General features: G+C 40.9%; 1 protein-coding gene across 2 annotated transcripts; it reads right to left on the reverse strand.

The window, feature by feature from the left end:
- Positions 1-1,761: 1,761 nt before the first annotated feature.
- On the reverse strand, positions 1,762-15,239 carry LOC120746223 (zinc finger protein 513). Of its 2 annotated transcripts, XM_040051578.1 has the most exons (7): positions 15,080-15,239; positions 14,544-14,779; positions 11,003-11,125; positions 9,668-9,802; positions 8,407-8,913; positions 5,538-5,731; positions 1,762-4,501 (listed from the first exon to the last, which is right to left on the reverse strand). In XM_040051578.1, exons 2-7 carry the CDS (start codon positions 14,581-14,583, stop codon positions 3,902-3,904), a joined length of 1,599 nt encoding a protein of 532 aa, XP_039907512.1. In that variant the 5' UTR covers positions 14,584-14,779; positions 15,080-15,239; the 3' UTR covers positions 1,762-3,901. The 2 variants fall into 2 exon arrangements, with proteins under 2 accessions (XP_039907512.1, XP_039907513.1); XM_040051579.1 differs by lacking the exons at positions 11,003-11,125; positions 14,544-14,779; positions 15,080-15,239 and adding an exon at positions 9,965-10,996.
- Positions 15,240-16,209: the final 970 nt, after the last annotated feature.

Below are 16,209 nucleotides of genomic sequence, written 5' to 3' on the forward strand. Positions count from 1 at the left end.
ATTTTGGTTTTCATGTGACGTATGACCGTGAAGGTAAGCGAGTCATGGACTAAAGTAAAACAGTATGTTGGATGTGCCATGCAATGCTCAATTACATTGGTGTGAACTAGTGTGTTAGCGCAGTTAGCTCGTTAACGTGTTTGCCGTGTAGCCCCATGCACGGAGCGATCGGCGGTAGCTCGTTAACGGAGATTTGCCGTGTTGTGGCGTTAAGGTCATTTCAACGAGATCAACCTGAAAGCACTAGTGGGAACACAACGAATATGACTGCACATTTACGCCGACATCATCCTAGTGCAAAGACAAAAACAACAAGCATGCTACTAACTTTAGCCGAGTCATTTAGACAGCTGTTAGCACATGATTCTCCTTATGCTGCTGAGAATATAGCCCAGAAGAAGCGGATAGTATAGCTTTTATTTTGGAAAGAGCCATTTCTCTGTAATAAACTCTCTTTTCCAAAGATGAGTGATTCCTCAATCAGATACAGGGCTTGCAATATCGCTAGCCCGACGTCCTGGGGCTAGCGATTTTTTCAGTCGGGCTACCAAAATCTATCTCTTCCCTGCCCGTCGGGCTATTGTAGGAAAAATATATGTCAATGCTTTTGCATTCTTTCAGAAATGTAGCTGGGTAATTATGTCATTGGCATCGGTGAGCCACTGTCAATATGTGACATATTGAAGTCGCGTTTGAATTTGCGCTTGTTTTTTTGCTTTCACTTTGCAATCGTGCGAACTGTGTATAGAGAGCGACAGCACTGATCTGTGAGTGATGATAATTTGTGCACCAATTCCTCTGACATCGTCTTATTAATCGTTAGCTTACTATGCAAACATGACAAGTGAAATCTCCCGCAGCAAGCTTAAACATGTGAGAGGTTGATCGCGCAGAGAATCGCTGAGCTTATGTGAGTGAGCGTGTAAAAGCATTTCAGTTCTGCTGAGCCAAATAAGACAGGTCAGGGTGAAGAAGTGACAGCCAAAGAAAAGCTTACCACAAAACGGAGAAGTTATGACAAATCAGACTGTAAGGCAAAAAGAAAGTGCAGCTTTATGGTTTCATGGACAAATAATTTCTGTGGCTGCAATATGACGAGCTAAATAACCAGGGCTGCACATAAGTGGTCCGCAGGTGCGCATTCGCTGTCAAAATAAAAAACACGCACAAGGGTTAGGGTTAAATTTAAAAACTGTACTTTTGAGTTAAAATATATATTTATAATTTTAATAAATGACAAATTAAAAAGGCAATGAACATTTTTTTTGTATCGAAAAAATATCGAACCGAACCGTGAATTTTGTGTATCGTTGCACCCCTAATATATATATATATATATATATATATATATATATATATATATATATATATATATATATATATATATATATATATATATATATATATATATATATGTGTGTGTGTGTGTGTGTGTGTGTGTGTGTGTGTGTGTGTGTATATATATATATATATATATATATATATATATACACAGCTTTCTTTCTCTCTCCCCCCACACACACACACACACATACATATATACATAGCTTTCTTTCTCTCTCCCCCCCCCCACACACACACACACATACATATATACACACACACACACACATACATATATATACATAGCTTTCTTTCTCTCTCCCCACACACACAGACACACACACCTACCTTTGACTTCTCCTGGATGTTCTTAAAGTGTCTAAAATCATTGTCACAAATAAGTGAGAAATAAATTAATGACAACTTTTTATTTTTTCATTTTAATTAATGCTTTCTGATACAGCACGAGGTAGCCACTCGGAGTACATTTCCAAACGCTTCAACCAAACATATAACCCCTGTTTCTTTAACATCACAAGCTTCTGGAGCCTCCTGATCACCTTTTCTTCAGGTCCAATGTATTGGTGGGAGGAGGACGGGTGGAGGTGGATGGGACGGATACATATGTCTGAGTAACCAGGGAGATGTGTTGGGAGATGACAGCACAGATCTGAAAAACCAAATCTGAGCAATGATGCGAACCAAACACACGAAAAAAAAAAAAAAAAAAAAGTCAAGGATACATACACTCATCTCCTTACACTCCCCCTCCCAACTCCTTCATTAGGCCCACTTAAAGCTTGTGAGATGTTGCTCCGCCCTCTCTGAGAAAAAAAAAAAAAAAAAAAAAAAAAAGATAATCTGTGGAGAAATCCCCCTGAAACCTTTCGGTTCATGGGTATAAGACCTGCGTCCTCTCACTGCATTCATCTGAGAACAGAGCAACATGTTGGTGTCACCGTCACTGATTTAAAAACTCTGTATACATGTGTATAACACACACACACACACACACAAATGCCCCTTTATAAAGTCAGTGCAGCATTACAGTCTGTTAAAGGCACCTGAGTTTAGCTCAAACCCGAGCTCACCAGTGTACACACACACACACACACACACACACACACACACACACACACAGTCATTTCCCTTGCTCTGTTAAATAGATGTGATAACACACTGGCCCGGGTGTAAGACTGTGTTTGCTTTCTTTGAAGGAGCTTCTGACAAATACATTCAAGATGTGTGAAAACGAGTTCCTGGACTCTCTCGACGTCTTTGATGCAGAGAGGAAATCTGTGGAACAGCCACCATTAATGGCTGCTACAGACAAGAGCTCATGTCGATTAAATAAAAAAAGAAAAAACACTAATGAGGGTGTTTTACTGGCTTTTACCTGAAGAGAAAAGGCTTTGCTGTCCTCACAAACACATGTCACTAAGCTGGGTCTTCCTACAGTCACGCCAGTGTGGTGGGGAAAAAAAGCCAGCATGATGCTCACACTGCCCTGCAGGAGTTAAATATTGTTGTGTAGTTTGTGGGTTACAATCACTTTTAAAGTGTGGCTTTGCTCCAGTTTCACTGCCGGCGTTTGTCCTGATTAATGACGCAGCGATTAGTTGAGCAACAAAACAAAACAAATTTTAAAAAAAATAGCTGCTGGCATTTTTTTAAACCTCGAGAAATTGCACACTTGCTACACACGAAGTGAGTTTTCACCTCAGTAAACAGCAGTCAGCAAATGGATGTGTGAGAGTCAGCTGCCTTTCTGACGGTCTGCAGGTGATGCAGCATTGGTGTGGTTTTAATTTGCAGCTGTAAATAACTAAAGAGCAAAACTGTGATGATGCTGATCCTGACTGTAAGCATGGAGGGAACATGTTTAGGGTGGGTGATCCCTGAGAAAGTTTGTCATGTTCATATTCATATTGGTGTCACAAAAAGACATAGATCACACTGATGTTTCTGTATCTCTTTGGAGTTCTCTATACAGTTATTTTGCATCTTGTCATGCTCATTTTGTGCTTTTTAATAATGGTTTTGCATCTCTCTGTGGTTCTTTAAAGTATCTTTGTGTTTATCATCTCGATCACTTTAATTACTCAGAGGGGCTGCAGGGCACACAGAGTAATCCTGTGATCCACAGAAACACCAGGACTGCGCTCCATCAAGACGATTATTTACTTTCACCTTGTTTCATCCAGCCACAGAATGCATATAAAAGATGGACATAACCTCTGGATCAGCCAAGCAAAGCCAAAGTGGAAGTGCCTTAAACTGCAATATTTCTAGTAGCTTGCAGCAGGCAACTTAACTGGTAAGTCAAACTGCTCAGCTTTAAGCATCACAAAAGTGACATCACCATGGCCACGCCTAACTTTTACATAAAGCATGTGTCTTTATAAGAGGCTAAATATTTTTAAAATTTGATTTTATAAACAATCAGAAGCTCACACTGGAGAAGGTGGACTCTAAAACCCTGAACTTATTATAATAATGATACTGGGTTTTTTGTCGATCGACTAACCGCTGCAGTCATTTTTTGTCTCCCTCACACACACGCACACACACACAGTATCTAAGAGTGCTCCTGTCCCTGACTCTGGCTCTCCTGAGTGTCTTGCCCCCAGCCGAGGCCGTTGATGGGCGCGTGTTTGTCCCAGCTGTCTGTGTTGTGCCCATGCTTCCTCTGGTGGCGTTTGTAGTTGTCCCAGTGGCCCGTGGTATAGCCGCACTCGGCGCATGCGTACGGCTTCTCGCCCGTGTGCCGCAGCATGTGCCTCTTCAGGTTCATGCTCTGGTTGCAGGAGTAGCCGCAGATGGAACAGTGGAACGGCTTGGCGCCCGAGTGGATGCGCTCGTGACGTCGCAGGTTAGCCAAGTTCCCGCAGGCGTAGCTGCACGACGGGCACTGGTAAGGCTTCTCGCCTGTGTGCACACGCAGGTGCCGCTTGAGGTTGTCGAGATGTGAGGAGGTGTAGGGGCAGTGCGGGCAGCGGTGAGGCTTCTCCTCTGAGTGGACGTGGGAGTGGCGGGCCAGATGGTTGGGGTAGTGGGACAGGAAGGGGCAGTGAGGGCAGCGGTACAGCTTGTTGCTGCGCTGACCGCGCCGGGATCCCCGAGACACGTCCCTGCTGCAGGGAGCCCTTGAGTTGTCTTTGGAGCAACGGCGGCAAACCTGGAAAAATAACAGAGCACACAGTGAGAGGAAACATTTCCTGTGGACAGATCATACAATCAAACGGTCATTAACCAGAATCGCCGCTCCGTGGTGGTCATTAGAAAGCCTGCAGGTTTAAAACGTTCCCACAGTGGGATAGCCACCTTCAACATCAGTTTTTCCTTCCCACATTCACCAAGTGCTTGCTTATAGATGGTCATCTGATTGTTGAAGATTCTCTGGATTATTTTAGGTGCTTTACATTACAATATAAAGTCTCTTTAGCCAGGTGTTTTTGTATATTGATGCTATATAAATATAATTGAACTGAAAAGAATAAGATAATGAGGCATCTTACACATTTGTTCATCTATTAATACTTATGAGCTTTTAACTCCAGAAAAGAGAGCAGCCCTGACGTGACAAAATTGCTCACAAATCCTAATTAGCAGCAGCAGCAGAAAGTTTTACAAAGTTTTTAAATGACAGGGACTAAAAAGTGTTCGGGCATTGGGGGGGAAAAAGTACTTGTTTGAAGGTGTGGCTGAATGAGGCTTGTAGTAAGGAAGCACTTTAATTATTCAATTTGTGTAGAACAGCACTATATCAGGACCAGTCCATTAACAACTAAATCATTAAGATTTTTCCTGTCAGGAGGTTGGTTGATCCTGCTGGGACCATAGAGAACTTGTAGATAGAGCTGAAGACACAATACGGGGTGAAAATGGCATGTATTGGAAATCTGACAAAAAAAATTATGACAAAATTTATCAAAACCGATGAGAGAATAGCGCCATCTGAATCTATGGCGGCCTGAACATGTGCACCACCTTAAGATTGCCACTGACTTTTTAGCTTGTGACAGCAGTATGAGGGAGGAAGTCACTCTGCTATCGTTAATGTAAACTGGGAAAATGTGGAAGTTTGTGGTGGGCGGAGCTTCTGTTTTTCTGTTTGTCGTGGAAACAAACTACACATTGTACAACCCCTCATTTCATCCTAAAGTTTACAGAGGATCTTTCAAAGAAAACCAGCTTTGTTTTGGTAAACAAACCTGTCCTCCATCGCCCTCCACCTCTCCCTCTGCCTTGTCGCCCTCTAGGTCAGACTCCTCCAGGGTGAGGCCGCACACCCGGCAGCAGAGTGGGAAGAGGAGGACTGGAAGGGGGCCGGAGGGGGAGCCGAGTCCTCCCAACGTCTGGAGGTAAGCAGAGTCCTGGGACACTCGCAGGGTCAGGTCTGACATGACTGCAGACACATAGGGAAGCATTCAAAAGGCAAAGTTGTTTGGATCATTATTAGCTGCAGTGTAAACACGTTCTTCTAGATGTTCCCCATCATGCAGTTCAGTTTTAGGTCACTGAGCACTAAGCCAGAGAGAATTTCTCTTCCTCATTTTGCTGACTTGCTTCCTCTTTTCTGCTCTGCTCACTGCTTCCAAGATGAGAAATCTCCCCCCTCAGAAATTTTTTTTTTTTTTTAAATTCGGAGTTGCCAAATCTCCAAAATGTAAACCTTCCACATGTCATCAAACCTCTGCTCTGGGTTTGTGATATTCCCAGGTTTTAAGTGTGCTTTCAATCTAGAAATTTCTACATAAAGAACAGCTTAAAAAGCCTGGTTAGTTTTTAAAATCACAAAACTACAGGAATACCACAGGATATATGTGAGCATTTTGCTAAATGGGAAATGCAGGCGTCATGTGTGTGTTTGTGGGGCTTGACCCAAACAAGCAACAAAAGTGAGCGTATCTCACGGCTCCGTCACAAAGACACTAAATTGTAGTAAGAGCCTTTAAAAACAGAATTACAAAGAGACTCGACGTCAGAGTGGTTTCCTTTATCAAAAAGAGATGCATGTGACTATAACCAACAGACAAACACACGAACATTTAATCAACTGATAATGAAAAACTGAATACCCAAACATGTGGTCACACTGAAGCTGAAATCTATCGCTGCTGTTATAATGATGATTTCACAATGACACAATAACACAATAACACATGCTTCGCTCTTAGATCTGCAGTGTTTCCCCTGCCTTTCCCTCGGAGGGCAGTCCCCAACCCCTCCAACCAGAACATCAGAGAGAGAGAGAGAGAGAGAGAGAGAGAGAGAGAGAGAGTAGACATATTTGAAATTAAATTACATCTAAAGTAAGACAACACTAACTTTAAGTAGGGCTGCACGATTTTGCATAAAATGAGAATCATGATTTTTTTGCTTAGAATTGAGATCAAGATTCTCTCACGATTTTCTTTTCCAATATAAATATTTATTGCACTTATTAACTGCACATCAACTTCGTAACAGTTGAGACTGAACATAAAAACAAAAAATAAACATAAAAACAACAAAAGTCGTTGCCGCAAAATGTTGTACTGCTCGAAATTCCGTCTCCACCGTTGCTCGACACTGCGTGTATAGAGCAGGTAGTGCAACAATAGAAAAATAGTTGCGGGACGGCACTGTGTAGCGTTTGTCTAGGGTGTTGATCATTTTCCTAAATCCCTCGTTTTGCACAGTGTTGATGGGAGCCATATCTTTGGTCAGGTGATAAGTAATAGCCTCCGTAATTTCTTTGTGCCTGCGGGAGTTCGACGGGTATAGGGAAGCGCTGTATAAGGTTCCCGTTATTGATGTTTGGGTGGTTGGCTGGGACGGATTTTCTCCAGTCACTTTCTCGTCATTCCTGACGTGCTCTCCGTTGTTTTTTCCCTGCCAATTTTAGCATCACACGGCACAGCTTCTGTATCACGTGGTATAAGGCTCCGCCCTTGTCATTTGTTGAGCAGGAAGAGTGAGCGCTTGTTTTCATGCAGATTACGTCCCGGATCAAAATGCGGTACAATCGTCGTCGTCTTTTTTTTTTTTTTTTTTTAAATCGTTGTCATTTGGAAATGAGATCGCACATAAGTATGAATCGAGATCGCGATTTTCTAACGATTAATCGTGCAGCCCTAACTTTAAGGTTTACAATTTTATATGTTTTAATATATTCTAACAAGAATTCTTATCATTCATTAAAAATGGATATCATCACAGCTTTATCTCCTGGCACTAAGCCACACAAATGTGCTGTTGTTCATCTAGGATTGTATTTACATCATTTTAAAACCTAAGGGGTTAATGGCTAAGTGACTCCCCTTTTTACATGGCTAAATCACCATGGTAACTGATGCTAAAAAACATAACACGGTTGGGGGCCAGGTAATATTTTCAAAGTTTTCAAATTGGCTGGAAGAGCCACTTTTGCACCAGTTCATTCATTTGCAGCATGTTTTAAGTTGTTAAGAAACAAAGCATATAAAGCATGTATGTGTTATGAACTTTGCTCGTGGTGTACACCTTTGCCACAGACCAGATAATTTTGCATTACATCATGGCAAGAAAGAGGGTGTGCTACCTTTATCACATGACTCTGTGTTATTCACCTAACCTGTCACGGTCCACAGAGCACACCGGTGACACCAACTTTACCCAAACTGAAAACAAGTCATTACTGTAAATGCATTACAAGAAAAATCCCGTAAACAGGTGTTAATTGGTCTAAAATCCCAGAGGAGAACTTTTCCAGGAAGCCTCCAAACCCACCAAAGAGGGAAACACTGAACAAAAAGACATCGCTGTGACTTCTCCTAAATGACTGCTTTTTCACATTAGTGGCACACCCTGCTACGTAGACGATCTGAAAATGTTATTTATACTGATGATGATGAACTGAGTTTTCAGTCCAAAGGTGACATATATAAAAGTTAGTTGTCAGATTAGCAATCAGAAAGAGTTTCCTTCAAAGTGATTAAAAAAGAGAGAGAAGCTGCAGGCAGCCTGTGAAATTATTGATTAACAAACTTGTTTTAACACAAATTTATCAGCTTTTTAACTCTGAGACCGTAATTGATGTAAAGGTTTGTGTTTACTCACCTTCTTCAGCATCACCGTTTGCCTTTTTCCGTCTTCCCCGTCTTTTCTCCTTCTCCCTCCTCTGCGGTCTCTCCTGCGTGTGCATGCGCTGGTGTCTGCGCAGGTTGCCGAGGGAGCTGCAGGCGTAGCTGCACTGGTGGCACCTGTACGGTTTCTCCCCGGTGTGTGTGCGGGCGTGGCGCTGCAGGTTGACGAGCTGGGCTGAGGCGTAGGGGCAGACGGGGCAGCGGTACGGCTTCTGGCCATCATGGGTCCGCATGTGGCGTTTGAGATGGTTGGAGTAGCGCGAGGTAAAGGTGCACAGCGAACAGGAGTACAGTTTAGGGGCGGGGTCCGCAACACCGCTGGCTTTGTCTACGTTTCTCCTCTTCCTTTCGGAGCTGCTGCCGAGGGATCTATCGGACAGGTTGGAACCGTCCAACTGAGAGGAGTCGATGGAGGTGCCATGCTGGAGACCCTCCTCACAGGAGAGACAATAAAGCTCTGCCCCTAGGTCGAGTCCTACACCTGGAATGAAATATATCACATTTTCTAATGTTAAAATAATTAAAACAATATTAATATTAAACAATATTATATTGATTCAGTACAAACAAAGTAAAAACAAACCTCTGCAGCCATTTGTACTGATCTAACCTAGGCATTTGACACAGTGGATGATAAATCTTAAAGCAAAGACTTGTCAGAGCAGGGCGGTTCAAATTGGGTACATACATACGCTACAATCATTATGTTGGTCGTATTATAGTGAAACTTTAATTTTTATCATAATCTACTCATCTGCACATAATCCAATAACCAGGCTCTCTACAATAACCTTTTAATACAGTACAGCACAACCTGATGATAAACTTTTCATGCATTCCTACAGTTCTGAGTTTGAGTTAGCATATTAATACATTCATGCAGAATTACACTTGATTACTCTTTCTTGTTTACACCTACCAATCAGTAACCAGTGAGAAAACTGAAACTGGTCTTTTATTTTACATTGAGTTGTGTCTGCTCTCTGAGGCAAGAAATAGACTTGCTGTTTCCACGTTAATGTCAGTGGTGGACTATGTAGATGTGACTCATATGCATGTGTGTTCATGTGCTTACATATGCTGGATTCTATCCATCATAGAGTTGTGAGATTTACTGGACACTGAACTCAAATCAAAGAAGTGAAAATATTCCAATATCACTCTGTGCCCAGGTCTTTTTTATTTTTAACTCCACATGTAAACAGCCTGGCATGTTATAGTCAGTCAGTAGTTACCAAGATCTAAGCCTGCCCCCAAAGGTGTGTCTCCCAGAAGCTGACCACATCCCTTACAGGAGAGGAACGCTGGGAAGGTGGAGTCTGTCGGTGCTGACGAGTCGTCCTCCACACTTAGAGAGAAGACAGTCATACCTGAAGAAGAACACAGGGTTAAACAGACAGTCGCTTCAACCTTTGAGGAGAAAAATTCAACTCTCATGGGGTTTGAGGAAATAACTGCTGCATTTAAAAACTTAATTTATTACAGGAATGATTTATATATTTATGCTGGCAGCTGAGGCACGCTGAACTCACTTCTCCTGAGTGAGGTGTTGCAACTCAGAAGGAAATCAGCAGCATCAGCGCTGGAGCAGAAATAGAAGTCAAAACAAGAAACAACATGACAACTTAAGTTAGTCAGTTGGAGAATCTACTTCTCCGAGCTCCTAACATAGCGATAAAATGTCTTTGCCCTCTATACATCAGCCTGTACCATAAGTGACATCACAAAAGCTGCATCAGCTTTCGACTTCTACTACTCCTACACCAGCACTGATGCTGAGATTATTTCTGAGTGGTGACACCGGTGGTTCAGGCAAAGAGGGAGTCCTTTACAACTCAGTTGCTAGTATGGACCTGTGAGGACTTCACAGTTGGTGCACGAACGCCACCTGCATGCTCAGTCGTTCATTGCTCTTTCACTACAGCATCATCTATGGAAGCCCAGACAAGTTAAAAAGTGAAAATACGGCATACTTTTCATTTTAGCTCAACATTTGTGACTCTTTAACTTGGCTTCAAATGTGAATTTTAAAATCTATAAGCTATTTTCAGCTTCTCCTTTACCACAAGGGGTCACCACAGTGGTTAGCGCCACACATTTCATTTGGCAGATTTTTACACTCAACACATTTCACTTACCCAGTGATAAACTAATAATGCAGACTAATTACCCAATAACACATTCAGCTTACATTCTGTTTAACTTTCTGAATTTTTAATTAGCAAACATTTGACTTTTAACTTGCGCTACAGAAATGGGTTTGCATATTATTTCACTTTCAACAAACTCAGAGACAAACTTATGGTACAAAGTACCATAAACTCAAAATCTTAAATACGGAAAGCACATCAGTTTGAACTTGTAAGTCTTTTCGAGCCCGATCATCAAAGGGACCATACCTCGCCTGATTACCAGGAATTGGGAGAACAATGTTTAAATATTGTGTGAGCACAGGGTCAATGCTTCAGTCAAAACAGAGCGAAAAGCCTAATAAAAACATGTGGAATGTTTAAATATGTGGCTTGCTTTCCAACCCCATGTATGTAAAAACCTGTGTGTGTGTTACTGACCAGACTCTCTATCCAGTCCCATGATCTCCGAGTCTCCAAACTCCAGCTCGCCGCTCAGCAGGAAGTCGCTGTCCAAAACGAGACAGCCCGGCTCACACACCACTGTCCCATCCTCAGAGTCCACTGAGTGCAAACAGACACACAAACATTTCTCATAATTTCCTGTATTAACACACCTGACCAAATGAAGACAAACGCCAAGCCCATCCTGAAACACAAAGTCAGCTTCTACCTGAGGGTGTTAAAAAGTCTGGGTTTCACTCAAAGGTTTCCCTTTGTGATACGAGCTGTAAAACTGTGAACATCTGACACAAACATCAACATCTCTTCTCTTTATGTAACAAATTTTCATTTCCTTTAAAAAAAACAAACAACAACCCCCCCCCCCAAAAAAAACCAAAAAAAAAAACCCCAGACACATTTATAGATTGCTGGGTTGTTGGTTGTTTTTTTAACAGTAATAAAAAAAGAAGACGTTTAAAGACAAAAATCAGGCTCATGTTTCACATACACATGTTTTTTTTGTTTGTTTTTGTTTTAAAATTTGGCTGCAGAGAACACATTTGATAAACGGGACAGAAGACAGCCGATAACAGAGTTTGTGCTCGAAAACACACAAAAAGAAGAAGAAGAAGGATAACAGCAAAGGAGGTGGAGAGGAAACGAGAAGGAAATCGGTGAGCATGAGATAAGTGCTGAGGAGGAAGAGCTGTGGGGTGAGGAACGAGGCTGAGAGGGTCAGGAAGAGGAAGACGAGTCGAACACAGAACTGGTGATACAGGACATTTTTATACTCTTAAACCTCTGAGCGGACATTTGTTGACCCAGCTTAGAGCAATTCTAACTTTTAATGTCACAAAGAAAATAAAAACTTACTGATAATTAAAAATATTTACACTAAACATTAAGGAAACTTAAAATTATTCTCTTTATTCCCATTTTCCTGAGCTTTAATTTGAAACCTACAGAACCTACTTTTTCAAACAGTTTGCATAACTATTAACAGTAGTTAGAGCAGAAAATTATTCTGCTGCGGTTTTTCTGACCTATTTGTCTTTTAGAGGTCAATGACAAACACTGGCTAATGTAATCTTTAATAATTAACTTTTTAATCATAACTAAAAATTAATTAGAATTTAAGGTTCTGAGACATTTACTAAGACAAGATAAACTAATTCAGGAAAAATATGGGGTGCTTTTGCAGATTTATTTAGATTAATTTAGAAAATTAAGATGTTTTTCCTTCTCAAAATGGGCCTCTGGAGACCAATACACACATCCAATTAAGGCAAAAGTCTGAGTTTTCCTGTCGTTTCAGGCTATTTTAAATGTGAAGATTAGGCCTAAGTAAACTAAGCCCTGCTGAAAAAAAAGAATAAGTGAAAAACATTTATATGAGACGCTTGTTGATTTCTGTTTGGTTGAAACCTTTTTAGTAGGAACCAAAAATATAACAACAGAAGCAATCGTTAGCTGCAGACCAGCAGCCAGAGGACAGAAAGTAACAAACACCACAACTCATTAAAAATTTTCAAACTAATTCAAGCTGCACTGTGACTGCTCCCTGCATCGACTAAAGAAAACAAAGATGCTGTATGACAAGTTTAAGGCTGCGCAGGTGAGTAGGAATTAAGAAGGTAAAAGGGTTTCAAAAGGGTTATAAGGACATTTCCAAGTTATACATTCTACAGAGACAGAGATTATCCACAAATGGAAGACATTCAAGACAGCTGCCAGTCTTCCCAGGAGTGGAAATCGCAGCAAATTCACCCCAGTGTCAGACTGTGCAAGGCCCAGAGAAAATACAAAAAACCCTAAGAGCTTCATTTCAGATTCTACAGGCCTCGGTTACCTTAGTTAAATGTCTATGACAGCACAATTAGAAAAAGACTAATTAACTGTGGCTTGTTTGCAAGAACTGGCAGGCACTGAAAGCCTCTTCTCTCATGACATGACAGCACAACTTAGATTTCCAAAGCTGCAAATCACAAGACTTCTGGAAGTCCTTTGCACAGCAAGATCAAAATCAAACTCAGCATATCAGCACAAAAATCTCATAACAGCTGTCAGCGTGGTGGTGGAAGGGTCATGATTTGGACTTATTATACAGACAGGACCTGGACATCTTGCAGTCATTGACTCAACCATGAACTCTTCTGTATACCAAAGTATTCTACAGTCAAACATGAGGCTGTCTGTGTGACATCTAAAGATTATTTTACGTTATTGGTACAAACAGGGTCATTCAACTGAACAATGATCCCAAGCCCTGCAACAAATCTTAAATGAATACCTGTATACCTAAATGAACTGGAGCAACGCTGTAAAGAAGAGTGCTACAGACGGATAAAATCACACAGAAAATGATAATTTGAAGTTGTAGTTGATAAAGCTGGTTCTGCAAGCTACTGCTAAGAGTCCTGTTTAAAGTCTTTTAGTTTTTCAACAAGTCTGCAGGCAGGTAATGTGAGTTAAGATCCAGCGTCTTACAAATCCCAGATATTTTAGGTTTTCCTTCATTAAAATGTTGGTTTTGGTTATAACAGCAAAAAATGTCATTCCTCCACTGTAGAACCAAAGCTGTTCGGTCAATCTTTGTTCAAATGAACTGCTAACGTGTTCAAACGTAGACCGACCTGAACTAAAACACATCAATCCTCCTTTTATCGTTCAGTTTTACAGAAGCTTTGGTTCAACTGTGCGATCATTCTTTCAGATAACACTGCTGTGATTGTGTCAGACGTCCAGAAGCTACTTGAGCTGCAGTTAGACTTTGAATACGAGTAATTTGAATACAAGGATGTACTGGCCTTTTTTCCCTCTGAGCCCCTGCTCACATGCTCACAAGTACACTCCGATCTAGTGCCTGTTTAAATATGTACATCATTAGAAATCTGAGAAGGTCAACAGGTGACTTCAGGTCTCCTAAATCCAGTATTCTCTTTTTGTAAGCTGACTGATGCCCACGCAGTCAAGCAAATGTAAACGAAGGGAGGTGAGCGTTCTACAGGTGACGCGTGGGAGGAGAGGAAAACAAAAGAAACTGGAGACACAACTAGAACCTAAAAACGTCTTCTGGCCCCTGTTAATAATAAAGGTGAAGGTACACAGGAAACCAAGGGGAATGACAGAAATCATACAGGAAGCTGTGAAAGAAAGAGAGGAAGAACGAAGGGAGGGAGCAGGGGGAGGTTAGGTAGGGAGCCTGCGAAGAGGAAGTGGAGATAGGAAGCAGAGAGGAGGTGGAGAATCCAAGTGAGCCAGAACAGTCAGGATGAGATAACAGATAAACACATCTGCTTAAAGGACAACATGTCTTCAGCAGTCTTCCTCTCAGGGAGATAAAGAGGAAAGGACTTGATGACCAGTCAGGCAACTTTTAACATGACTGTATCCCTCAGAAATATGTCTAATTTTATAAAAATGCATTTAAAGTGGACCAATACCTAGCAAAGACTCATTGCCTTATTCTATGGCAGTGATTTAAGGTTCATGCGGAGAGAAAGGCAGCAAAGAGCTGGAAGTAAACAGCTGGACTTACGTTTCACCGGCTGCGGGTTGGACTGTTTTCTCCGCGGCATCTTCGCCTCTCTTCAGCACGGATCCTGTGCTGTTTTCGCGGTGACACCTCCGACACTCTGCGGGCTCTAGTCCGTCCGTCCAGCAAGAGAGGCAGCCAGCTAGCTAACTGCATGTCATCATCATCATCACCTCCTTCCTCTTCCTCTTCCTCCAACGGACAGCAGTAGCGGCGGAGTCATCGCCACCATCTAACGCCTGAAGCGGAAGGCGTACACCGGCAACAGCACCAATTAAAAAGACCCACACCTTCCCTAAATTATTACATTACACTTTGCAGCTATATTCAGTTCACAATAAACGTTAAAAACAGACCAATCCATTTAAATTCATCACCATGGCTCATTCTTTGTTATTGTTTCGCAGTAAGTAGCCGGAGCCATCTTGCTAGCCAGCGAGCCAACCGGCTAAAATCAACACTGTAATCTAACTCTCGCTTTTAGCTCACACTAAAAATAAAACTTAATGAAGTCGAAGACACTCCACCGAATAACTTACCTGTGATAATGTCCCTTAAAATACCGCGGGTGAAAATGCAGTTAAAACTATTCTCAAAACACTCTTTTTGTTGTTGCCAAACACACACAGCGCCACTACGCCGGGTCCGGGCTCTATGTGACGTCACCGAAAGACGCAGGGGATTGTGGGAATAATAGTCCTTACTGTGTTTACCAACCTCAAATGACCTCTACATATTATCAATGGAAGTTTGTCTCTGCCACCATAAAAAGTAAAATCTCTGTATTTCAACATACAAACCCTGAATTTTAACTTAGGTGTGGTGGAAAAAATAATTCTTTACATATGTATATATCTATAGCTAAATAATAACAATAATGTTTTCTTTTGTTTGTTAGTGTTTTTTGTTTTTGTTTTTCAATGTGAGAAACAAGCTCCCTCAAATTTTAGGTAATCTTGCAATTTTTTCCTTACAAAAAAAAAAATATTGGACAACTCATGTATGTTTATATAATAACAAGAGCAATAATAACAACAATAATTATTATTATTATTATGCAAAGAATGCTGTATTGTATATAAATCTGTCTTCCTATAATGTTTAGAAGACAATAAAAATCATTTGATGTCCTAGAGATGACTAACAAGAGTTTAATATTGTGGATTTGTAAAAATAAATAAAGTTTAAAAAATGTGAAGTTGTGAAAAGGAACACAAAAGGCACAGAAATACCACAAAGATTCAGCAATAGGTTCATTTTATTGTCAAAATATTCAGCAAAAACCTCAAAAACAGATAATCCTATGGTGTTTGTACCACTGCAGACATATATGTTGTTTTAAGTAAAGGTAGTTGATGCCAACACAAATTACAAAATGCAAGAACATATATTTTGCATGATGCTTTTGCTTGAATACATTAAATTAACGAATAGATATCATACAATTGTGATAAACATACCATGAAATTTACATTAAAACAGTTTGTCAATAAGAGAGGTTTTTTTAAAGATCCTATGCATATACAGTTCTAAGTGTCAGGTAGGTTTAACTAACGTAAAAAAAAAAATCATATCCTTTTATTCTGTCAGCTGTTATTTTTCTGTATGTACAAGCTCTGAATGCTTTGACATTTCATCAGTAAAAATGTTTGTGTTGTTAAACTAGAAA

The sequence above is a fragment of the Simochromis diagramma genome, unplaced genomic scaffold (genome assembly GCF_900408965.1).
Source record: "Simochromis diagramma unplaced genomic scaffold, fSimDia1.1 OVJJ01000107.1, whole genome shotgun sequence".
NCBI lineage: Eukaryota > Metazoa > Chordata > Actinopteri > Cichliformes > Cichlidae > Simochromis > Simochromis diagramma.

Bases quoted from the DNA above. Each gene is read 5' to 3' on its own strand.
- LOC120746223 (XM_040051578.1), bottom strand. From the start codon at position 14,583: ATGCCGCGGAGAAAACAGTCCAACCCGCAGCCGGTGAAAC. The intron at 9,803-11,002 runs GTCAGTAACACA...GTTCTTCTTCAG, and splicing joins GGGACTGGATAGAGAGTCTG to GTATGACTGTCTTCTCTCTA. The intron at 5,732-8,406 runs GTGAGTAAACAC...ATGTGTCTGCAG, and splicing joins AAACGGTGATGCTGAAGAAG to TCATGTCAGACCTGACCCTG.